Source organism: Lepisosteus oculatus, chromosome 10 (genome assembly GCF_040954835.1).
Source record: "Lepisosteus oculatus isolate fLepOcu1 chromosome 10, fLepOcu1.hap2, whole genome shotgun sequence".
In the NCBI taxonomy this organism is placed as follows: Eukaryota; Metazoa; Chordata; class Actinopteri; order Semionotiformes; family Lepisosteidae; genus Lepisosteus; species Lepisosteus oculatus.
Genome location: NC_090705.1, coordinates 3,970,042 through 3,995,086, shown reverse-complemented (window position 1 = coordinate 3,995,086; position 25,045 = coordinate 3,970,042). Strand labels below are relative to the sequence as shown.

The 25,045-nt window shown below is 38.9% G+C and overlaps 2 protein-coding genes across 3 annotated transcripts in view; one reads left to right on the top strand and one right to left on the bottom strand.

Annotated features, from left to right (window-relative positions):
• Positions 1 to 37: 37 nt before the first annotated feature.
• On the top strand, positions 38 to 14,258 carry sdhaf3 (succinate dehydrogenase complex assembly factor 3). The gene is made up of 3 exons (XM_006636170.3): positions 38 to 479; positions 600 to 785; positions 13,872 to 14,258. The coding sequence occupies exons 2-3, from the start codon at positions 609 to 611 to the stop codon at positions 14,070 to 14,072; spliced, it is 378 nt and encodes a 125-aa protein (XP_006636233.1). The 5' UTR covers positions 38 to 479; positions 600 to 608; the 3' UTR covers positions 14,073 to 14,258.
• A 1,457-nt stretch (positions 14,259 to 15,715) lies between these two features.
• LOC102690549 (uncharacterized) overlaps positions 15,716 to 25,045 on the bottom strand; it is a 63,293-nt gene continuing 53,963 nt past the window's right edge. For both annotated transcript variants that reach the window (XM_015358098.2, XM_015358096.2), the window contains one exon: positions 15,716 to 17,868. In XM_015358098.2, coding sequence (XP_015213584.1) covers positions 17,749 to 17,868 — 120 coding nt within the window. In that variant the 3' untranslated portion in view covers positions 15,716 to 17,748. The remainder of the gene's footprint in view (positions 17,869 to 25,045) is intronic.

The window sequence follows — 25,045 nt, the reverse complement described above, 5'->3', positions numbered from 1 at the left end:
AAATAAACCGATTTTCCCAGAAACCCCAAATAGTGAAACAGGGAGGGCGACTGCTTCTGTCGTACCTTCCTGTAGCGGGGAGAGAAGTACTGATTTAGCGTCAATATGAGAAGAAGGAAAGGAGGGATTCTGTTTCAAGCATACTTCTTAGAGGGGTTAAATAAACAACGTTCAAATCGGATAACCTTATGGACATTTTTTTTTGTAAGTGACGGTGAAATGACACCCCAAATAAAAAGGGAAGCAAAGTGAGAGGTCTATGTTTCATACCGGTACTATTTCCTTGACGCAGCGATGTCATCGTTAGATAACTTTTAGGTAAATGTCACTGTTGAGGCTGGCAACGTTATGAAGCGGTACTTCGGAAACTTTGAAAACAGGCACGAAAAAGTGTGACACTGTCTCCGGCCTCTTCAGCCGGATTGGGCATTCATCGTCATCCGTGAAGTTTCTGATTGTCTTCCTTTTACATCCCCCCGGTAGGTAGTGTGAAGTCTGCGCGATTTTTTAACGTTAATAATTTTTTGTTTTGCAATCATTGCATCGTCTTCTGACGGGATTTGATCACACTTATAACGTTATACCTTTTTATATTTTAGAGGAAGAACATGTCGAATGCTGCCCACGTCTCTAAAGTGAGGTGCCTGTACAAGAGGATACTGTTGCTGCACAGGTTTCTGCCCTTAGACCTCAAGGCTCTGGGGGATCAGTACGTCAAAGACGAATTCAAAAGGCACAAAACCGCCCCTCCAGAGGGAGTCAAATGTTTTATGGAGGAATGGGAGGCAAGTAAAAGTGTGATTTTCTTTAAGATGTGTATCAGAAGGCGTTTTGTTTTACATTGTTTTCTTAATTTCCCTGTAACCTGATGGAAACTGAGACTCGTAGTTCATGCCTTGTGAATGTTTCACAACGGTGTAATTTAGGTCACAGGAGACAGTGTCTGCCAAAAGTCCAAGTCAAAGCATTAGAAGAGATGTAAATGATTTAAAGACTCTAAACGTTACACTAGAACTTCATGCTTGTGTCCTCTAGGGCTTTTACCCTAGAGATACCCTTAGTCCAGTATAGTTCAAGTTCTGCATTAACTAACGTGAAGCATGCTGGTGTTTACATTGTATTCATACCGCACTCAAAAAGAACATTACATGGATCAGAAAATCAGTGCATCGTTAATTCATCAGGCTTTCAGTTTGTTTCAAATGTAATGAAATATTTAAAATTGACAACGAGTCAGCAGTTTAAATTTTAACGTGGTCCATGAACATGTACTTTATACATAAAGCATAAATAATCCAACAAACCACATTATTGTTTTTAGAATCTAAGAGCAGTTGCAAAATAAATAGATGGCCATTTGGCTCATTAAAATCATTTAGTGTTGGCTGCTAATTGAACAGACAGGCTCTTACAGCCATTTCCTGTTGAAGCTCGGGTATCAGGTGGTCACATCTCTCCATGGTCCTGATCTTGGTCCACTTCTTCTTTGTATACTGTATATTTGTCACTGCTGGGTCATTTTCTTTGCAGATGTTGTGTCAGTGTTCTATTTTCATGCTGATGACAACCAGATTTCTGTTTGCATTTGGTAAAATGCTTTTTCTCTTTTGTCGTGCTGCTAAGATTATGTTAGAAAACGGATACAAGATGATGTTTTTATCTGAACTCTGCTAACACTGAAGTTATGCTGATTGGCTCTCATCATCTCTGCAACCTTAATTTGACTCCTTATGGTCCTGGGACCAGTCTAAGTGCTTGGCTCAGGAGTATAGGTGAAATCTGGCATTTGACACTCTCGTTCACAGTCTTTTTTATCATTGTAAAATTACATTAATCTGTTCAAGTCGGTGATGCAGAGAAGCTGATTCATTCCTTTGCCTTTTTGCCAGGTTTGCCTTTTGTAATGTCTTATTTGCTTTTCTTCTTCAAACGTGTACATAACAAGCATGTTCAGAAATGAGGTACTTGCAACATAACTAAAACTGAAATGCATGAATAATAGATTTGTTTCAGTTTGCTTGCACAGGCCCATAGATGGCTCGATATACAGTGAAGCTAGGGCAGCTCCCACTGAGAAACAGATGTGGTAGACGAGGAAACCTGCTTGCCTGCCAGGGAAGTAATGAAGATTAGATACGTCACAGTTGTGGCTAGGATTAATCTTGTGATGGAGAAGAGCAGATATGAGTTCACTGCTGCGTTAAAGGAAAATGCTAATGTAGTAGAAGTTTCTCCCTTCTGTTATTTTCATAAACAGTCATTTTAAAGTACAATTTGTATTCTCTTGCTAGATAACTGCACCTTAAATATCTGAATGTCTACAGCATGTCATGAAAATGTTAAATATGAAGCTATACATCTGGAATGAGTCAAGCTTGTGTCTTGGAAAGTCACTATGAGCTACATTTTACGTAGATGTTGTTAATGTCGTCATCTGTAAATAATGAAGGACTTACATTTGGGATTCAGGAGCCCCAAGACCCCCTATAAGAACATCACCCAAAGTGTATTTGATTTACACGTTGATGTGTTTTCCAAGACAAACGGTGCTGTCAGAACTGATTTTCAATGAAGAAGCTATTCCTGACAGTCGCCACATGGTGGCAACATATACTCATAATCCTGTTGTCTTCATCCTTGAAACGTGACTAAAATTGATTAAAATCACTCAATTGTACACTCTCAGTCTCTCTCCTTGTCTTTCCAATGGTTGTTTCTATTAAACACGTTTGATGTCATTCACATTGCAAACATCCTTCTAACAGACTAAATTGTAAAGATGACAACCAGCAATTTATCCATAAAAGCGGCTACAACTTCTGATGTGTCTGCCCCAGGATCTTCTTCCCTGTGGAAACTGACGCTGTAATCAGTTTATCATTCATGACACCTGGTGGTGTGACTGTGCAAGATACGTACAAGTGTGTTAGCTCAAAGCACTTTACATGGGGTACAGTATCGCTCAAGTGTTTAAAACTGTTTTGTGCAACATTGTTGTCCGCAAATGTGTGTGGCTCTTCCATCTATTTTCTAACCTCTTAATCTGATTCAGCGTCACACAGGAGCCAGAGCCTATCCTAGAAAGCAGCAGGTGCCAGGCAGGACACACACTGGATGGGATGCCAGTCCATCACAGAGCAGAGACACACACACACACAGTGCTGACCACAGCGCCACCCCTGTGTGTAGTTCAGTAAAACTGCAATGGAGTTGATAATTCCACTCGCTGTAAAGCGCCAATTCCGTTTAAGCGTCCTGGTACAAAGCTTTGAGTCTTCTCTCTCTTCAGGATTGTTACTAATTCTGCACTTGATCAAATGTGAGATGGGATTGACCTCTGAGTCTCAATCCATTTTGGAACCGACCCCAGCTGTGCCAGCGGGCATTCGGTATCCGAATCCTGGCTTCGGTTCTCAAGCTTAATCAATTAACTGGACTGCTGAGGTGGTAAAATAGGTCAATAACATCGGGCTGAGGCAGTTACGGTTATTAGCTGATCAGAAAGTTAGCGTAAGCCATCTTGAGCTCAGTTTCATCAGAAAGAAGAAGAGCCTTGGTTCAGAAGGACCAGAAATGGGAACCCCTGCTTTAAAGCCACACCTAGCACTAGCCATGTGGCCCCAGCGTGTGCTGACTTTCCCATCACAGCGCTCCTTCGGTTCATTTGTACTTAAACGCGTAGCTTTTTGACATTACCAGTGTCCAGCAGAGGTCGCTCTTGAGCTTCTAGACCTGAGCGATGAAGGGTATTGTCAGTTGTTCGGAGAGGATGCCGAGAGAAACTCGGGCCGGAAAAAAAAAACTGCCTTGTCTACGGTACTGGTATCATGACGCATCATACAGTTGGTTTCTCCTGAAAGTTGAGACAGTTAGAGAAATTTTGCATAACAAAGGTCCAATGTCCCAGGTCCCGGTGCTTGGCTAAGGTGTAGCGAAATAATAGAGGCAGTGGGATATACATTAAACCCACTATTTACCCCAGCGGTTTATTAAGAAACCGTATTAAGAAGTTGATGTTTCTTTCGTCTGTTTTCCTGTTCATGGCAAGAGCTTATTGGCGTGATAGTTGTATTACCGTGACGGCTGAAGGCAATACCTTCAAAACAGGCCCTTTTCATTATCTGCATATGCTGCAGGTGATTCGGGGGAGAAATAAATTCTGGTAATAAGTGTTAACTGCTCGGAAAATACCACGTACTCAGCAGATGGTGGTAACGGAAATAAAAACAGTAGAAACAGTCAATGGTATTCACTAACCTTCTGCTGAGATTTTTACTTTCAGAATGAACACTACATTCAATTGATTTTGCTTTAATTACAAAAATCCAGATTCATTGGATCTTTACAGTGAAAACAACTTTGTTGCATTTTTTCCACCCACAGCCACGAGCACAGCAGAGGCTGAACATGTTGCATGGAAGTCTTTCCACAGGGGGATTTTACAGCGTGATGAGTAATTGGGATTGGGAGACATGGAAGTCTTTCCACAGGGGGATTTTACAGCGTGATGAGTAATTGGGATTGGGAGACATGGAAGTCTTTCCACAGGGGGATTTTACAGCGTGATGAGTAATTGGGATTGGGAGACATGGTGGTGCATTGGTTAGCGTTGCTGTCTCACAGTGCTGGGACCCTGGGTTCAGTTCCTTGGCGGCCTTCTGGTTTTTTATGTTCTTCCCATCTTCTTGTGGGGTTCCTCTGGGTTTCCTCCCACGGCCGACAGCCATGCCGGTAGGTTAATTGGCTTCCAGGAAAACTGGCCCTGGTGTGAGTGTGTCTGTGTCTGTGTGTGCTCTACGATGGACTGCCATCCTGTCGGGGGTGTATCCTGCCTTGTGCCTGTGGCCTGCTGGGATAGACTCCGGCCCCCCCCACGTCCCTGTCTTGGATGAAAACGGATGGATGAGAAGTCAGGACGGAATCGCTTTGAGTCAGAGGACTCTGAGGGCACCCCAAAGGCATGAAACTACGCCGAGGTGCATTTGCTCCCCTGAACAGGAGGTGCCTCTTTACACAGAGGGGTGTGGGTGCATGGAACAAGCCATGTTGTCGAAGCCGATACCCTGGATTCTTTCAAGAAACAGCAGGATGTGATCTTTGGATCAATAGCTATTAACTGCCAAACAGGCTACAGAGGGACAAATAGGTCCTCTTATTTACAGCTGTTCTTATTATTAATGTCCAGATCCTTGTGAAGTTTTCATGTTACTTAATATGCACATTTTGGTGCTTCCATCCAGTTTAAGGCTAGCACAATCTGCTTTTACACCCCTGAGCTCTGTTAAATCATAAAGATCACAAATGAGAGGAGGTCAGTTGCTTGTAGCTTTTAGATCCATTTTAATGAGAATTTCGTGATGCTTTTTCTTGAAGCAGGAAATATTTACACAAGGAGAGGAGAATGGCTGCTTGTGTTCACCTCATTGTTAAACTCTTTTGCTTGATGATATTTGTCATATAATAGTTTACACTATTATGCCAAAGATATTTTCCAGCACTGCACATTAAGACTGCAAAAGGAAAAATAAAACACTAAAACAGGTCAACCAATTGGATAAATACACAGGAATTGCTTTCTCAAAGGGGAGTTAAGCCTTAAGATGGAACATTCTTTTAATGTTATGCATCAGCTGTAAATTGAGTTAAAATGGCTCATTGGAGTTTTTTTCTTACACTTTGACAGACACCAAAGAGGAAAAAAAATGCATCTTTTGGAGGCAAAGTGCCTTTCCTTTTCTTGCTGGCATTCTCTCGGGTGCAGTTGTGAATCCATTTTCATTATGGTGGGGAAAATGTACAGCCAAGAATAAATGAGAACGGCTTCAGAGAGCAATTAGGAAAGTGGTATTGCTGTGGAATCTGTCGCTTCACAGAAATCAAGACTCTGCCGGTGTTTTTCTTGCCTTACTCAAGCCACACATGTGTTACCTGGCTTTACACTGACAGCGTAATTGACAGCATCTCTCCTTCGCACTTCAAAAAGCCATAGCTTGAAAGAAGCAAAATATCAGTGATTCAAGGACTAAAAGGCTGATTATCAATAGCGCGTTGCGTGTTGTTTACAGTGTGTTAGATTTAATGTGATTCAGTATTAGGAGCTAAGGATCATTTCATTTAAACCGATTTAACAAATGTCAAAATAGATCATATTTAGAATTTGCACTTGCCTATCATCACGCTGTATGAAATGATCAATATGTATCATCACTTAAGAACTGAATGCAGAAAATGTGCAAATAAGTTACATACGGTATAGTGGGTGCAGGCGGTATCCGTATTTCAGTTATGAGTTTTCTGATTTTCATTCCATCTCAGATTTCATCTTAATTGGACTAATTAAGTGGATCTGATGTTAAATTTGTTTACATTTTCCAAGTCCTAATCAGATTCCAATTGAAAGGTGCAGCTAAATCATGCAGGAGGATTAGAAAGTCCAGGACTGGAGTTGTTTCTCCTGACATCCATATTCTCTCACCCTTGGACGGATCAGATGTGATGGGCGAAAAACCTAGAAATACAGCACTCCTCCTCTATTATATGTAAAAAATGGGGCATGTAATACAATTAAACAGTTACACTTGTTTTGTTTGTCTTTCAGGCTGTGGGTTATGAGAGATTGTTCAGTTGCAGAAGGACTGCGATAACTAGAAATAGGAAGCTTTGCTAATGAAGCTTCTTTGAAATCTTCAAAGCTTCCTTAATTCTCTGGTTCACTGCTTCCGCTGTTTTTTTGTGAAGTGCGTTCTTTTTGTTGCTGTAAACATAGACTTTATGGAAAGTGAGATGAAGTAAAATAAAAAATAAGGCATGGGGGAAGATGGTAAATTTCCTCAGCCACGAAGGAACCATTTAGTACAGGTGCTCTTGACGAGTGGGTTGAATTTTGCATCTTCATGTGTGAATACTCCAGATCGAGACAAAGTAATTGTGTTTTGCTACCTGCAGTATGGTCTACAAAGGGAACTAAGATGAAGACAAATCGCATTGTTTTTACCCTTGAGAGAATCCAGATGTAAATATTCTAAACAGCAGTCATGACAGTTAAATCATGCTTAATAATGTAGTTTTTCAAAGCATACGGATACGATAGTCAAAAGCGTTTACTGGGTTAATTGCTGAAACGTTAGATGCCGGATCTTTCTTGTGTGAATTTTGAGAATACATCAGTTCTTTAGCAGTCTTTACCTCATTTCATCTCACCTTGCTACTTTTATTATGTCTCATATAGTACTTAATGGAGGTTAATGTGATAGGGCCCGTTAAACACCCAGCTGGACATGAAGAAGTACATTTGGAAAACCGAAACGAGAGGATCTAACGTGCTCCTAATGAACAGCCCACTGCTCTTTTTAAAAAAGGCTATAGGCTTTAGAATCAGTATGTAAATTATGATGGACGGAGCACTGCAAACTCTTTGCAACTAAGAGAAATCATTCTGTCATATACTTATTGCAGTCATATTAAGCTTATTACATTTCAGCTTTCCTACAGTAGGAAACAAGCATGCCATTTTTAAAGAACAGGAAGATGTCTTGAAATGAAGTGTGGTATTATTTTCGTGCTCTTCAGAGCCTAAACAAGAAGACTACAGGGGCAGCATGGTGACGCAGTGGGTAGCTGAAGTCCTGGGTTCAGCTCCTGGGCGGCTGTGTGCCAGACAGGGTGTATCCTGCCCTGCACCCATTGCTTGCCGAGATAGGCTCCGGCTCCCCCACACCCCTGGATCAGATGAAGTGGACAGAACATGGATGGATGAGGAATTGGGCAGGAGCCAGTTTGAGTCAGAGGAAGGCGTAAAGCAGTTAGAAAGTGGATGGATGGAAAGAAGGAAGGATAAGACTGCTTGCCAGAATGTAATCATCAACATGAAGATGTCCCTCTGGGCTCACGAGGGTTAGGCTGCAGTATGATCACAAGCATTAAAAAACTGTGGACTTCTGTAATTAAAACAGGATCTTGATCCTTATCCTAAGGCTGCCCCCCTAGTTCTGCACAGAGGAGAATCAATAGAGATTTGAAGGTGTTTGAGCAGTCAGTATTTGTGCACAAGTGTACAAGTTCCCCTGATCTAGAGCAGCGTTTCCCATTCCGGTCTTGGACTCCTGTGTCTTCTGATTCACCTCACCTTTAGAATAACTGTTTCAGTGACTTGGTGGAATCTTGAAATCAGCAACAATGCAGAAAGCAGTCCACAATTTTTTGTTATTGCTATATTTTTTGATCAAGGTCGTATGCAGCATATATATCTTCACTTACCAAAGGGCGTGTCTTCTTGTGTACAACAGTACATCTTCCATTTACACCAAATTGATCTGACCTGTACGCACATGGTTTGAACCATGACTTTGGTGATAGTATTAAATTGCATTAATTAAAGTGGCAGGAAGGTGCATTTTCTTTTTGCAGTCTTTAGTGTGTCTGTGAAAGGCCAGTGTCAGGGGATATCAGCATGAATGAGTACGTCATTAAACAAAACAGCAACAACTTTCCTTGGTTTCTTACTTTGATCTCTTTCACCCTCTCGTTACATTTCTCTGTGTTCCTTCATTCAGCTGATTTCCTAGGCTGTACACGATTAGCATTAGCACATTAAAAGTGCCATGGCTTTCTCCTTTCATCAGTTTCCTGACCTGCTTCCGTAATTTATTATCCATTTTTCATTAGAACAGCCCAGTGTAGCAGTTATTTCAAAGACTCTCAGATGATCTATCTTTTAAGAGCTCTGTGCAAAGATGAACAAATTTAAAAGAGATCAGATCACGGCTTGGATTTGGTCTGTAAACAGTTTTAAAGCATGTTGCACTAGGAATAGATGAACACTGAGAATCCTATAGCTCTTCAGGGTTCTTCTATAAGAGTTTAGAAAATGGTTGGGAGTTTTTTTCACTAAACCGGTGGTAGGAAAATGGAATGAGGTTTCTTAAGGGGCAAGAAATGTTCCTCGTTTCTTTGACGTAACTGGAAAAAAATAATAAGAAGTTCGTGAATGATGTTATAATTGAAGAGTTTAGATTTCAAAGCTATCCCAATATAAACAGAAACCCATCAAATGTGGTGGCTGAAAAATGTTTGCGGACAATGGAGTTTAGTCTGGATTAAAGATTTAAATGGTTGCTGAGTTTTAGCAATGGTCTGAGCTACTATACATATTAAAGTGAAATTATTCCTTTAGTGACTCCTTGCCTGAGATTTCAAGATGTGTTCAATTGTGTATAACTGGGGAATTTGCATTATGGCTCTATAAAAATGATTATAAATAGTATAGCATTAAAATGACAGCTCCACTGCAGTACTTAATGACTCAAACTATTCCATGGTTGCACAGATTAGGTGGAATATGTGGGGTGAAAAATGTATAGTTTAGCAACTAGCATCTTAGCCCGTGGTTCATCGTGAATTAATGCCCAAGTACTTGTACAGATACTTCACATTTGCAAACAAACCAAAAAAATACTGATTTTGGAATGTAATATATTGAATGAAATATTGGAATGTATTTTTAGGGTGTACAGTTGTTGAGCTGTCCCTGCACACCAACATATAATTACTGTCAGGCTTAAGGTAAAGCCCAATGAATTAATGTATTTAGAAAACAAGAAAACATTGTTTACAGGTACTTAGAAATAGTACGCGTGATGAGAGAATTTGACTTCACTTTTTCTAATGGAGTCAAGGTCTGAGCTCATGTCCTTTTGGATCTGCCATCTTCTTTAAATGGTTGTGACCTCAGATTGTGTGGGTTGTCACTGGATCCCCCAGGTTCCTTGCAAGCCCATGATGGCTAGGACCACCTCGAAGCACAACGGTAATTCATTTTCTGGGTTGAAATGTCAGCTGGTTTATTAATACGTAAAGATGATAGAGATGAGCTGATACGGTAGTTATAATTAGCTGCTGCCTGAAGTGCAGCGGTGAAATAAAACCGAGTTTGTAATCTGCAGTTTGCTTGATGCTTCCAAATTCATCTTCTAAAATTCTACCTCAACCATGACATTTAGAGTACAAGGGTGCTAACGGCAACAAACTCAAAGTTTACTAACTCAAAGTCTTTTTTGGTTCTTTTTTATTGTATCCATCAAGCATCTATGATTCCATAGGATGTTATTTATTCTGCAGAAGGTGCAATAGATCACCTTCACTGATTTGCACTTGACCTTGACAATATTCCATCCAAATAGGCCCAAATCATATTATGTAAATCATAAGCTGACTCTCACTTGTTTATATATACATTTCTATACTGTGACCATTGTGGACATACTTGGTATATGAACTCTTATTTCCTGTTCTGAACATAGTCACAGGGTGCAGTTTATGGTGACATTAGAACAAATTTAACTTATTTTTTTATGTTTAGCAGCGGTGTGAGTAGAAAAACATCATGTAACATGGGCCATGTATTGTTGACAAATAGTGTGCTCAAAACGTATTCCTTTAATCAAAACTAACCCAAACTTGCCTAAAAAAGGACAGGTATTTTCATATTATAGTCACTTCTATAGTTCTTTAACATTTAAATATGCAATTTCTCCACAAATTGTCACACCATTAAAATTAATAAGGTTTGAAATATTCTTTTGACTAAATGTGGTTTTATGAAACTAGAAATTATAGAAGGTTTGAAAACTTTAAACCTGGCATGTTATTGTGCTCTCCACAGAAAGCCCATTGAATTGGCTCCTGTGAACTGTATAATTTTTGCTGCTAATTCTGTAGGCTGCCTCAAGGTTTGTACCTCATAATTTCAGAATATGAATGTTACGTGACTCATGCCATTTCTTTTATATAACATTCATTGTTCACTCTCTTCAGACCTTCAAAACAAAAAAAGAAACAGTAGACCTCTATAGGGGTTCATGTTTACAAATTGTTGCAATCAACTTCCACACTGTTAACGATCTTGCAGGTCTTGATTTTAAGAATCCACACCCAGCAGGGATGCTGCTGTGTTAAATAACTGATTTGTTGTGTTTTTGTGATATAACAGGTCCTTTATTTTGACACAAGCCTATTTTACAAGTGTTTTAAGGTGGAATTGTAAATATAATGGACGATCGCTGTGCTTACCTCAGGTTACAGCATTACAGCATTGTTAATTCCTTCAATTACACTACGTGTGCCTGGATTTATTCCTTTGTGAAGCACCAAAGCATACAGGAATATAACAAGGTAAATATTGATTATTAAAACAAAAGCAGCCTGCAACAAAAGAATATTATCCTGATTTCCACTCATAGTGTACTAACACAGGAATAGCTTGATAAATTAGGTGGCATTTTCAGCGCCATGTAACAGAGGTCCTATATATTTAAATTTGACACCTTAACAGCCATATCTGAAGGGGAATCAGAAGTTCCTAAGTGGCTCCATCAGGAGGTTGGCCTCTTCAGAGCGAAGGTCAAGCCCTGAAGTCTGGACATGGCCAGTTCCAGGCTATGTCATAAGCTGGCTAATGGATGGTCAACATTCAGGAAGCAGCCGTGCACAGCAGGCCGGGTACCAGAGGGCTGGGCGGGTCGGAGTCCGTCTGGCTTGCTGCCCGAACAGTGTTTTAAATGACTCCCTCCTCCAGTTTGTGTTAACTCAGCCGTGAAGCACTGTGTTGGGGCCCTGACTTGCAGGGCTTGTGCTGCGAAAGAGGGTGGATCTCCATGGCAGAGCGCATTCCTGCAGAAAAGCCACACCGCCCTTGCCACCTGTGTGCGGGGGATGAGAGCTCCTAGCACTGAGGAAAAAGTGGATTAACCATTGGCATGTCCACAACTGGGGGGTATACCATTTCTAATTTAAATAGAAAAGTAGAAGATTTGGATGCTGGGTTACTGTTTTTGAGAAACAACCTGGGATTGTTAATGACCAGAGAGAGTCAGGACCTCACTTACATCTCTTCCAAAGGATGGCACCTTTTTTACTGTATAATGTCCCCATCACTATACTGGGGCATTAGGGCCCACGCACACTGCAGGGTGAGCGCCCCCTTCTGGCCTCACTAACACCTCTTCCAGCAGCAACCTTAGTTTTTCCCAGGAGTCTCCCATCCAGGTACTGACCAGGCTCACACCTGTGGAGTTTCAGTGGGCTGCCAGCTGTGAGTTGCAGGGTGATGTGGCTTCTGGCAGACCAAAGTACACACGGTTGTATAACATAGAATAGATTTACGGAATAAATCCATTATGTACCGTGATACCTTTTTCATTAAGTGGATAAAATCTTAGTAAATTCTATTGGAAATGATCAAGGCATACCTTAAATTTGTATCTTAATTTAAAAGTTGAATGCTAATTTTGCTTTTCGCCCAGAAGCATTTTGCAAAGTATTTTACTTTCCTAGCAAAATCCCAAAATCGAAATCTCACAAAAATGCTGCTGAAAATGTCAGGCCCTGGCCATGATGCCTATTATCTGTGAAGAGACAGGAAAATCATCTGCTGCTGACTTTAGCAGGATCACCCTACTGCTTTATAATACAGTATGCTCTGGTTTTAGTTCTTGACAGTATTTAATGAATTTAAAAAATTTGCTACACAGACAAATATCTCATATTGAATTTTAGATTGCAGTTTTAAATGGTAGTCATTTCTTTGCTTTATTTTCCATTACCCATAACATAAATATATAATAATGTTTAAAACGGTTTTATATCAATTCCTATCCCACAACTCCCAATTCGAGATGAGGTTAGGCAGCACTTAACGAGGTGATGAAAGCCATCATCCAAAAGTAGAACAACAATGTAGCAGGAGGTGATGGAATTCTTGCTGAAGTTTTCAAGCCTGTCAATTGCAGGGAGAATGTCGGAAGCATCATCTCTCTGCTTAGCATTAACCTTACAAAGGTGAGGCACTGTGAGGCACCCTGGCCTATGCTGCTGAAATGTAGCTGGACCTCCAGCAATTTGTCAGCCACCTTCATCAGCTTTATGACGAGCGTATGCAGTTATCCTAGCTACTAGAAGACCAACCAGGTGTAAAGAGTAAAGCAAAGGATTGTCAAGGGCCCAACTCTGTTTTCAAAGGTTGAGTGCCATGCTCGACTTGATAACAGGCAAGCTCCCTATTGGAGTGTGGCTCACTTTACTGAATGGATCTTATGTAGAATTCCAAGACTCCTGATATAAGATAAAGGATTTATTTACAGGAATGATAGGAGCTGGACTGGCACTGAGCTCCATCCTCCATGACCAGGACTTGGGCTTTTCCAGCTTTCCACAACATCTACCCCAGCTGTGACATCCTAACTGGACTAGGACGTTTGACTTTATGATCAGAGATCCCAGATTTATCAACACAAAATAGACCTGGATATTCCACAATAAGATCAGAGATCCCACATTGATCAACCCTAGCTCGACCAGGATATTCCACTATGCAGTCAGAAATCCCAGATTTATCAGCTCAGTGACTGGACATACCCGCACACTCACTACACATCTGCTTTCACATACCTGTTCCAACATGGCTCAAACATAGTGTACACAGTCTCACTATCCATTATAATATCTCACTACACTATACTGCCTCATTACACATGGCTCATGCCTGGAGGGGGAGGCAAACCATTGGGAGTCAGACTCCAGAGTTTTCCTCTTCTCCTAATGGAGTTTTGTGTTTTTATCTCCTTTATGCCTGATGGTTACACTGTAATTATAAGCTACCCAAATTATTTTACATAATCTTCCACTAACTTCCTTGATTGTATAACTACTTGTATGGTCTGTGTAAGTATCTGTGAAAGTGATTGGATGTTTTACGTAAATAAAATTTAATTGAAAAAGATGTTATATCCTCCATTTACAGTTAACGTTAGGTCTAGGAGATGATGGCTGGGATATTGAGCCTGTCCTAATGCTGAATTTTTTTTTTCTTGATGCAGGCTTATAAGGACACATTACAGACTCAGCTAATGGGGGCTGCAAATCAAAAAACAAGTATAACAGCTGTCGGGGCTGAACTTACAGAAGAGAAACTTCGCCATTTTCAGGAGGAACAGGTCGTCCAACTGTATGAACTAATGCAGGAAGCAACAAAACCCAACCAGCAGTTCAGCATTCAAGATGATAGCCCGAACAAGTAGAGGCTGAGACGCACACTTGAGATGCTGTGTTCCTTATAGAGCAGAATGTGTCATTTGAGCCCAGGATAAAGGTTTCCTGCTTTGAAATGTCTTTAAGTGGGGGCACTTTTGTACATTTTCTGCTTAATTGTTACCATTAAAATGTGGAATTAAATTGAAGTATGCTGAAAGGCTGTTGAAATACAATTCTTCAAAATTACTTTTCTTATTTGTTTCTGGGGGCAGGGAGCTCTTCTTGTTTGAAGAAGGAAGTGAATGAATGGAAGCTAATATATGTAATAATTTACATTTATTAGCTCAAATTTGCAGTGTCTTCCACAGGGTTACACCACTGTTCCTTGGCTTGTCAAGATAGGAGGCATCGCCAAGTGTTTGTGCCACTTTCGTCAGCAACAACCTGCTCACTCTTACTGACATACTATGCCATCAGAAACTTCCAAGAACTTTCCTTGGTCATTGAAATAGCTACATTGATGGGTACATGGAAAGTTTTAAAAATAAAAAAAGGCTGCAATTTTAATATGAGTACCTCTTAGCAGGAACAAATATCTACCCTTGTTATTGGAAGGAAGATTGCATTTACTTCTTTTAACAAAAACACAGAAATTGAGATTCAGTTTTAAAAAGAGGTGTCCCAGTACCTGAGGACACAAATTAAGGAGTGGGAGCCAGAAATGATTTAATTGTTATTAAGGCCTTTGTCTTCTAGTTGGTATGTTCAGAGGCTTGTTGGTTGACCCAAATCTTAATACTTAATAAGGAAAACATGCTATACAAAACTGTGCTTCATTTGGCAGAGTGGGGACTTTTAGGAATATATTGAAATGTTTTGTTTTTCATTATTTCCTGAAACACACATAACAGCTATCGTTTCTATTACAACATGGACAGAAAATAATTGCAAGGCTCAAGCTGCTCTGTACTGTATGGGATATAGAATTATGAGTAAGATCTGCATCAGTCACTCTACAGCTACACAAAAAATGAATGTGACGGGATCGATATCCTTCTAGACATGAGAAGGTCATGTCATCTGAGCAGCGCTGACAATGAAAGGAAAAATCTGACACCATAGGGATTAACCATTGAGCAAAATGGTCATATCAGGACAACTTAAAAAGAAAACACTGATAAAAGGCTGTATTTAGAAACATTTTATTGTAGTTTTGCAGTAGGAAGGGTTTGAAAAATCAAAGTGTTAAGATGAAGTTGAAATCTTAATGAAGCATGGACAGAAGTCATATTGGTTTGCTTTTTTAATTTAATTTTAAAATTATGGTGTATATATCAAATATAGCCCATGTATTGAATTTGTGGTAAAATAAGGGTATTATTCTGTACATACACTGAATCAAAAGCATGCTTACACCAATAAATACAGCATATGTAGATTTTGTAGGCTTTTAAGTAATTGATCAATCATGATTGTCTATGATACGCTCAAGTAGAAGTAGAAACTATATTTTGTTTGCTAGCCAACAAACAACAAAGCAAAACTACGCTTTGTTTGCTCTACAGAGTGGTTGTCTGAATTGCATGGCATCATGAATTCACAGAATTCTCAAGGATAACATTAATTCTCAAACATGTATAAACTTGGTTCTGAATCCCTTGCATTTCAACAAAAAAGAAAACAGCAGCAATAGACTAATTAGATTGGATTTTAATTCAATTAAAAATGTGAACAGTAATAAACCCCCATTTATGTATTATGCCACAATGAAAGTATACTAGCAAAGCAAAAGCCTCTGATGTACTGACCTCCCCTGTGATTTCTCAGCCATGCTGTAGACCTATTTACCCCCTGTCCCTGTGTGCGTCATGAAATTCTTTTTAGCATTTTCAGACAAAGCATTTCTGGCTTTTTAAATTCTTCAGTGCTGCCAATACCAAAAAAAACTACCAGAACTACCATATGGTCTGGAGCATTAGGCAGGGGCTATGCCACCCTCAGAACCAATACAAGAGCGTTTGTAATTGGTTTTACTAACTTTTGAGCTTTTTAGTCAGCAGAATGCCATACAAACACTATTCTAGAGAAATGCAATGTATTATCTTAAAGTTGGATTGGCCACAATGCCTAGTGTCCTTAAACCAGTTATATCATAGATCAAATTTGGAATTTTACAGCAGTACATCTCCACAACGCCTCTCCTCCCTGCACCTGTGATCTGGTGAAATACCTAGAGTTACTGCTTGGGCAGACACTTCTTAAAACGCCTGTGGCTCTTCTAGTACTCTTGAACTGAAAAACTCTTACTCTTACTCCAGGGGACTTTTCAGAAACATTTCAGGTTATTCAACAAAGTATCCCTGTGGTGCTTCTTCAAATGCAATTAAACTCTATGCACGGCAAACCCAAGCACAAGAAAAAGCAGCAGGTAATTTCTCAGGCCCGAGAAGAGGTGAACAAAACATTCAACAGTTTAATTTTTCTGTAATGGGTTTAGCCACTTTCCGTCTCCTGATGATCAGGACAAGTCTGAACACTATTAAAGTGCTGTCTGCGTTCAAAACTTCCTTTTCTCAGACAGACCTTGATGAATGGTACACTCTAGCATTTCACTGAATTCAAAAAAGCCAAATGTAGCAGCTGGAGAGGAATATTGTGGCCAGTTCTGCCAGCTGTTAGTCTCAAACCTTTTTACATCTAACGACCAACATGGGGAGTGTGTGATATTGGAGTGTTGTCATCAAGTTTCCAGTCACAGTCTATGTTCTAATATTAATGAAGTTTTCAAGTCTCTTTGGTGATGTGAAATTACTTTTTGGTAATTAACTTCCTTTTACAAATGAGGTCTTCCGTTAAGAAAAATCATTAACTCTTATTTGCCCTTTTATTATAACTGGCTAATGTGTCTCAAGATTGGTCTTTTCGAGACAGCATAGTGAAATATATGTACACATAACAATAGTGCTCTTTTTATGGACTGTTGAACCACTTGTTTAATTGTTACCTACCAGCAGGACCCCTAGCAAAGGAAGGAGAATGATTATTATAAATCCTTTTAACAAGCCACAAAAAGATAAGAGAGGGAATGGCCTAGTCATACTGTTATATATGAACACATAATCTATCATACTCTTTTAAGAACCACAAGGTATACAATACACTGATGGCTCCTGCCAATAATAGCAACAATATTGTTTTAAAACGATAAGAAGAGAGACGGGCAATCCAAAACTTTTACTGAGCTTTAGATATCATAAGGATAAAACATAATACATTTATAGAATTTATCAAGGTCTGAATTGACTATGAAGAATGAAGGTTAAGCAAGGTTTTTTCTTGTTGATCTACTTTTATACTTTTCTGTAACCTCAAAATCAAACACGTTTTTTTTCTTTGTCCATCCATAGGGATCTTCTGCAACGCAGGTGGGAACTATATATGACATAGCCAAACCAAATGGACTAACTGGACATGGGTATATCTTTATCTGAAAAATATACTGTACAAACCTCAGAGAGCATTGGATTTAAAAGCTTATGGAGTATTGAAAAGAGAAACCCTAGCTATGTTTTGGAAACCAAAGCGGACTGAGATTCATCTATATCTATGGGGTTTTGAAAGTGGTACTTTTTGCATCTGTGCCCTCTGCTATCAATATACAAACTCGTGTTGAGGTGTGTGCACTCAATGGGACTCTATTTCTGTAACAATCTGTATAAGTGACTATTTATAGAACACCAGATAGGAGTACATTATAATATAACCAGGGTCTCTTGCAGGGTTGGGGTCTTTTCCATCAAACAGACCAAAATAAAGGATTGTGTTGGATCCATTCATATTCAGCTGTAAAACAAAACCAGAGAGAAAAAAATAATTATTAGAAACAGCTGAGATCACCTATGAGAGAATGAAACTCAAGCAGGGCTATTCAATCAATCAAAACACTGCTAATTGGTAAAACTATTTAGAATACGAAACACACACTCATTTGGCTTGTTTATTGTACCACATAGACCAGAAACACACTTAAAATCAATTAAACAAACCTCTTGGATATACTGTACACTAGATAGAACGCAGTGTTGCATCGGTCTGCAACAGAGGATACACTGCTAAAATGGAAAATTGAAGCGACTTAAAAGCAGTCAATCTACAATAAGTTTCATTCAATTTCTATTTCAGTAGAGCACCAGAAGTCCCCGGGGTTATTAAGTTATCCTGAAAGCAGTCCTGAGACACTTTCACATTAACAAAAGAGGGAGCTGGAGGCCGAGGCAGACAACCACACAGCTGTCTTGATCAGTTAGCCTCTTCCTGTCACAGAGCTAGCGCAGTACGACTGCACAATGCTGCTCGTCTTCCATCGTCATTGTGCTTGCCTTACTGAATGTTCCTGTAATTTTATTGTACTGGCATCTGATCAAATTTATTGTTTCCTTCGTACTTACACTTATTGTAAAAACAACCTCTGTATTCATTGCGAGTTGCCCTAGATAAGGGCACGTGCTATGCAAATAATCACCATCACCACATCATCTCTTTTACTTCCTTGTAAACTGACAGCAGAGCAGGATGGTACTTACAGCTTGGTTCCAAATTAAAAGGAGTCTACATAATGGGCGATTTCCAATATGAAATAAGTAACAAGCTATTTAAAAAAAATAAGCGGCGGATTTATAGGTAACATTTTCATCTCAGATTTTGGATTGATAAATTATGTAATGCATTTCTCCGATTCTAATCAAGATCTCATACCCTCAAGATCTACCCAGAAGTTGTGAGATGCATGTACTTTACCCTTTGATTTTACAGTTTTTGCATGGTGCATTGTTATATTATCTGGTCTCACTCTTATTAATCATTGCTCTGTCTAGAATGTTATGTGAAGATGTGTTGAGTGGTTGCTATCTATTATTGGTTTTCTGTTGTTTATTTGTATTGTATGAGCTCACCAAACCAGATCCCATTGTTATGTTATATTGTACTGAACTTAAATTAATTTGAAGGAATTAAAGGTTCACAAGAGAACAGAACCAAACAATGACATGCATACAAAAAAACAGACTCTGAAACACTAAAAGAAAAAAAACAGAAAGGCTGAAAGAACAAGGGTTTGAACAAAATAAAAAGCATCTGTGCAATTTGTGAAATTCAGTTAGGAAGCCCTTTTTCTTCACTGGCACTGTGACGTATCAGGTAATAACGGATTTAATTAGCACCCTCAGCTAACCGAGTGCACTATAGCACGAGAGGTAAGAACAAGCAAACTGATCTGTTCACATGGTCTTCACAGTAATGAAACTGGCTCCACCTGGATCACATTCAAACACAGCCAGCGTTGTTCCTTGATTCTCCAAAGAATAGAAAAATCATTTCTTTCATTTGATTTGTGTCCTCTAGGCAATGTTAGAAAGCATAAAATACTACAGAGTCAGAACCAAAATGTGAAAAATAAAAGATGAAAAAATGCAACTGACTTTTCAGTTCCTTAAGTTGGATGTCACATATCAAACCGAGTGAGGAGGCGGCACCAAGCAGCTACTGTGCTTTATAGCGCAATGGAATTCTCAAGCTAATGAAGAACAACTCCTTAAAAATTGATTTTTCATAATAGTGATATATAAGGAAACTGAGGAGCATCAAAAATAAACCATGAACACTGATTCCCCATTGGTCTTTGGCTGGTTTGCAGACTCAGAATAATCACTTCAATCCTACCTGCTCCTATCAAGAAAGCAGCTATGTTTGCAAACCTGTACTTGTTTATGCAGTCTTTCAGAAAAACAAACCATCCTGCTAAACTTTGAAATGTAACAAAACCCCAAACATTTATGATACATTCACTCCTGTGATCTCCAATAGATTGCTCTTTTGTATTTTTGCTGCAGTGTGATGTAATTGTTGCAGCTAATTGTATAATTGTATAAGATTCCAAGAGGTAGTAACTTACAAATCTTGACATTTTACACAAAGAAATTAAATTCTAGTATTCTCCTGTATTTTGGACATTATTGGATAACCTGAACATTTTGTTTATATTTGTTCGGTTTCATTGCACTTCATATATCTACATAAAATTATGCAAATAATCTATTTAAGGTCATTTTGCTGCTGATAAGCAATGATAGACCATTGACTTTAAAGAGCATTGCAAGCATGCTTTCAGAAATTACTCACGCTGCCTCTTCATACTATGAAGAACCTCTGTAATCAAGTGCTCTTGATATTTAAAAGGATAATTTAATGCAAACACTCAAGTATAACCTATACCCTTCGACTAGAGTGTGCATGAACAGTGTGGGGAATCTGATCATTTTAATGTTTTGTACGTGATAACCTTCTACCACTGTTTTTTTAAAATTCTTTAAAGCTGAAACAAAGCAATACAGAAAAACATCCTGAAACTGGCATAAACAATTGTCGTCTTGGAGAGCCACAGAAAACTGTCACAGGAGCTCTCAACATCTCTATTTTTTTTCTTAATGTATAAAACCACTTGGAGAAAAGAAACAAAGCCACTTTTGCTCACAGATGAAGACTGACTTGAAAGCAACTGAATGCAGAGATTTGATTTCAGGCACCTACAGTAAGTTTACACAAAGTGTTCAAAAGCAAAGCTATCACATTCATACAATGGGACTGTATGACTGAAAAGCTATTCAGACAAACTCAGACATCAGGACAATTTCCATAAATAACTAGACCTTACATGGCCGTGACAATGCAATTATAGCATCACCAAGAGCACAATAAATACTATTCTTGTTCAACAGCTTCTGTAACACTACAGACCTGTTTAATGGAGGATGTTTTTAATGGATCACTAAACAATACAATAGACTAATTGTACACAAAAATTAACATTTGCTGTAGTTGACTAGGTAATCCGACTTAAGTGTCTGCTACAATTAGTGCCAAACCATACATTTAGCCCATATTGACAATTTTCTTGATTTTGTATTCAAAATCATATGGAAAGGAAATGCTACTGTTTTATACAAATGTTTTGTACTTGGGCTTCACTGATATCGCCACCTCCAATTTAATGATAAACAGTTGCAGATCATAATTTTTGGTTTTAGGTAAATTGTGAGGTTATGCATAAAAATGCCTTCAATATGTCATACATATTCAATTATGCTTTTGAACATTTAGAAACAATATATTTGCTTATGACCAGTGAACTTATTCAAAGGAAACTATGCAGCCGGGAATGGCCTCAAACTGAAACTGCAGCTGAGGTGCCCAATAATATAAAGACCCATGAACTGCAAAGACTAATCAACAGCTTGTCAAGAAGCAGCAGTCAAGCCGAGCAGGTGACACAACTCTAGGTACACAGGACTCCTTACAAAACGATCAGCAAAGTTGTCCAAATAAACACTCAACATTATCGAAACTGCAGAGGACTGTGAAGTAATAATGATGAACGCAGTTAAAATTGAAAGTTATTAGATAAAAGACTGGCAGTTCACTGGTTTCATTGTTCTGTATGAAATACGTTTTAAATATGTATTATTAACCTGTTTGCCAAAAAAGTAGATGTTTATGGTTTATTATTAAAGGCTTTAGTATGCAAACAATATCACCTATTAATAACGCATTTAGTTTTATTGCACAAGTACTTCTTTAGTGTATACAGTGCACTGTATACGGTACATGTCAATATTCTTTTCAATCTCAATAGTGGTTTAATGCTCATACTGCAGATTGAACAGCAGGTCATGTTTAATACTGTAGTAGTTCAGGTGGGTAGCTGCGTCAGCATGTGTAGGCTGCAAGTGAACAAGTAATAGGTTTATTCCATGCTGAAAAAAAGAAGAAAGAAAACACAACGTTTCGGCCGTGGAGCCTTCTTCAGGTGTTGCTCACACCTGACTAGCAATCTTGTTGCTCACACCTGAAGAAGACTCCACGGCCGAAACGTTGTGTTTTCTTTCTTCTTTTTTTCCAGCATGGAATAAACCTATTACTTGTTTAATACTGTACTGGTTGGGATTATTGCTTCTAGTATGAATATCAACCCCTTAAAAACAAAACACACGCTGATAAAAAGGGTGCTGGTATACTGCCCCATCCATATCAGCTCTCCACACTAACTCACAATCTGAATTAAACCGAAAATGCAGACTGCTATTAGTTACCATCATCACGGTCATTTCACATCTCATACTCTGCTTCCACAGTGACCCTGTGATGCCGAGACCCTGTCACTCTAAACCAGTGGTTCCCCAAACCTAGCACTTTCTCTTCCAGGTCTTTCTTTGCGAGATTCTTAATCACAGGCCTACTGATGACCAATTGCGGCCAACACAGCAGGTCTTCGCAGCGAAGGTTCAAGCCACTTCCACACAGCTGCCTGAGGGGGCCGCAGTTGTGCGCCCCTGACGTAACTAGCTTCTCATCTCCAGTCGGGGAAACGGCAGCTCCTGATGCAGGAGCACAGGCACTCTCGAAACTTTCCACCACACAGTACAAGGTTTCCTCTTTTACCCACGTCTCGATTCTAATAATCCGTTGACTCTGCTGTCGATGATTCAATTTGACCCTGGCATTAAATTCTGAAGCACTGTAATTACATTTTACTCGATTTCCATCCAAATTCCTGATGCGAACTTTTCACAGACAGCTCAGTGTTATTGCTTTGTTTTTGACTTCCTGTGAACAGATTCAGATTCTGCTGCTCCGCAGGAAAATGCAACAGCAGAACATATATGAATTATTTAAAGGCAATATTTTGTTTGTCATTATTATGAGAAATTCTCTCACTGACTGACTACCAATCTTGTTAGGCTACCATTTCAATCTTACATGTTTTTTCTTTCTTACTCATAAATTGATTTGCAACTATAAAGTCTGAAAGCATCACAGAGGCCTAACTCAGCCCAGTTCATGGCTCTCAGGTCCCTCATTCCTTTCCTGAAGGATGTTAAAGCTACAGTATACTGAAACACAATTAATGAAATATCCTGCTGAAAGTTCGTCTGTACGGATGAAGAAATCAAGAGTTTTATTTTTAGGTGGTTTGATCCACATCATGTTGGGATTTGCCTCAGAATGCTGGAGAATACATATATAAAACTGGGACATTTAATCTTCTGCTTTCAATCATAATGGTTTAAGAAGAGTTTACTCAGAAGAAAAATATTTAGGAACAAATATACTGTATAGTTATTTGGAGACCAAAGTAAATCCTATAATTGATTCCAATATGCTATCAATAAAGACAAATATGATTCACCTTTATAATAAAACAACAGCTATTGCATGATAAATATTACGCAGTGTGCATAAAATGAAAACTAGTACTGCAAAAACTAATTTAATTTTGTGTTCAAAGCTTCTGGGCACCCTCACATTAACATTTTGAGCACCCACACTCTGCTTCCTTTACAGCAGGCAAACCGGCAGCACTTGAGTCTATTTATTGAGTTCACCCTTGGCATGAGAGCTGGACAAGTGGCATAGCGGAGCTCCATACTATCTAGGGACTGGCGCTGTCCGGCTCGCAGCCCGCAGGTGACCGATCAGACCCTGGTAGAGGAAGAACGGATATGCACCCTTCACACTTGTAGGATTCAGATTCTGAAACCCACTCCTAGTGTCATATTTTTGCACAACCATCAAGACACAGTTTTATTTTCCACTAGCAGCAATAACAGCATTCAAGTCCATCTATGTGAATGCTGAAGTCTACAGAGTTAAATTCTGGGGACTTAACAGATAGAATAACTGCACTCCCTTGTTGCACAAACTCATTTGCAGATTGCGAAGGTTCATGATTCTGCTGGAATACAAATGCCTGCCTAATAAGCCTTCTTGCGCTGGGTAATTTATGAAAGAGGACAATATCTTAAGGTTTTTCAGAACTTATTGATTCTCCAGCAGAACAAAGGCTTCCAGTGCCTGGAGCAGAATGATCTCACAACGCGATGCATCGGCTTACATGTTTAACACCCAGCCTGAGAAACTCTTCTTTAAATTCTTCCTCTTTCCATCTCTGGATATTAAGCTTGTTTGATTATTGTCAAATTACTTGCTGGTGAATTTTGTAACCATATTTTCTCAATTCTTGCATCAAATCTTTTGCAGTAATTTAAGTTTTACTCTAACTATTCATTTTCCTTACTTGCAGATATCTTGCTTGGTCTTTTGTAAGAAATAGGTTACAAATGAAACCTGGTTGGACAACGCTGTTCTGTCTATCTCGTAATAATACAGCATGCTGTGCTTGAGAGAAAAGAGTAATTTTGTTTGTTTTTTTATCTCATTTGCTTAGGCATCTGAGTAATTTTGAGATTGCAGCTGTGCATTTTGGTTTTAACCATTTCTGTTGCTGTTTTGAATCCCACATTTCCAGAACTATGATAACTATGCCTTTATAATACAGTAGTTCTAAAATGATGATTTGCAGTCACAATAGCTGCCAACATGTAGGAATAAACAGGTTTCATAAAAAATGTTGATAGTTCAAATACTTCTGTTCAAGTTTTAATGTAATCTTAATGTCATTTAATGTGTGCTACACTGTTTTAATATACAAGTTAATTTTCACATTTATGTTTCAACAGAATAATTAGAACCTACAATGTTTATTACATATTTTAGTTTCTAATAGTGTATTGTACTTATACATGTTAACACAAATGTAAATTAAACAGAAAAAGGCTGTTAACAGAAACTGTTCCATGGGGCCAGGAATTATCATCTGATTAAAGATTTTATGATTGTGACGAATCAACCTAAAAACACAATTTTTCATCTTCGCTTCGATATCTTTTCAAACAATGATGTTCTCCATTTCCCAGTTCAGAGTAAGTTTGTTAGGCCAGGAAATAAGATGTCAAGCTACAGAGCATTATTCAGGCATTTCTTTAGACGTTTCAAGGAAGAAGCAGGAATTAAGGAAGCAGCTTATTTTTCTGCCCTTCGCACTCTGAAGCGAGCCCACACCCAAACCTCTTCAGTGAACATGACAAACCTATTCTCTGAACATCTAGCAAATCCCTTAGAAACCTAG

Coding starts and splice junctions, on each gene's coding strand:
- sdhaf3 (XM_006636170.3), top strand. CDS start 609: ATGTCGAATGCTGCCCACGTCTCTAAAGTGAGGTGCCTGTACAAGAGG. Junction 786..13,871: donor GTTTTATGGAGGAATGGGAG/GCAAGTAAAAGT, acceptor TTCTTGATGCAG/GCTTATAAGGACACATTACA.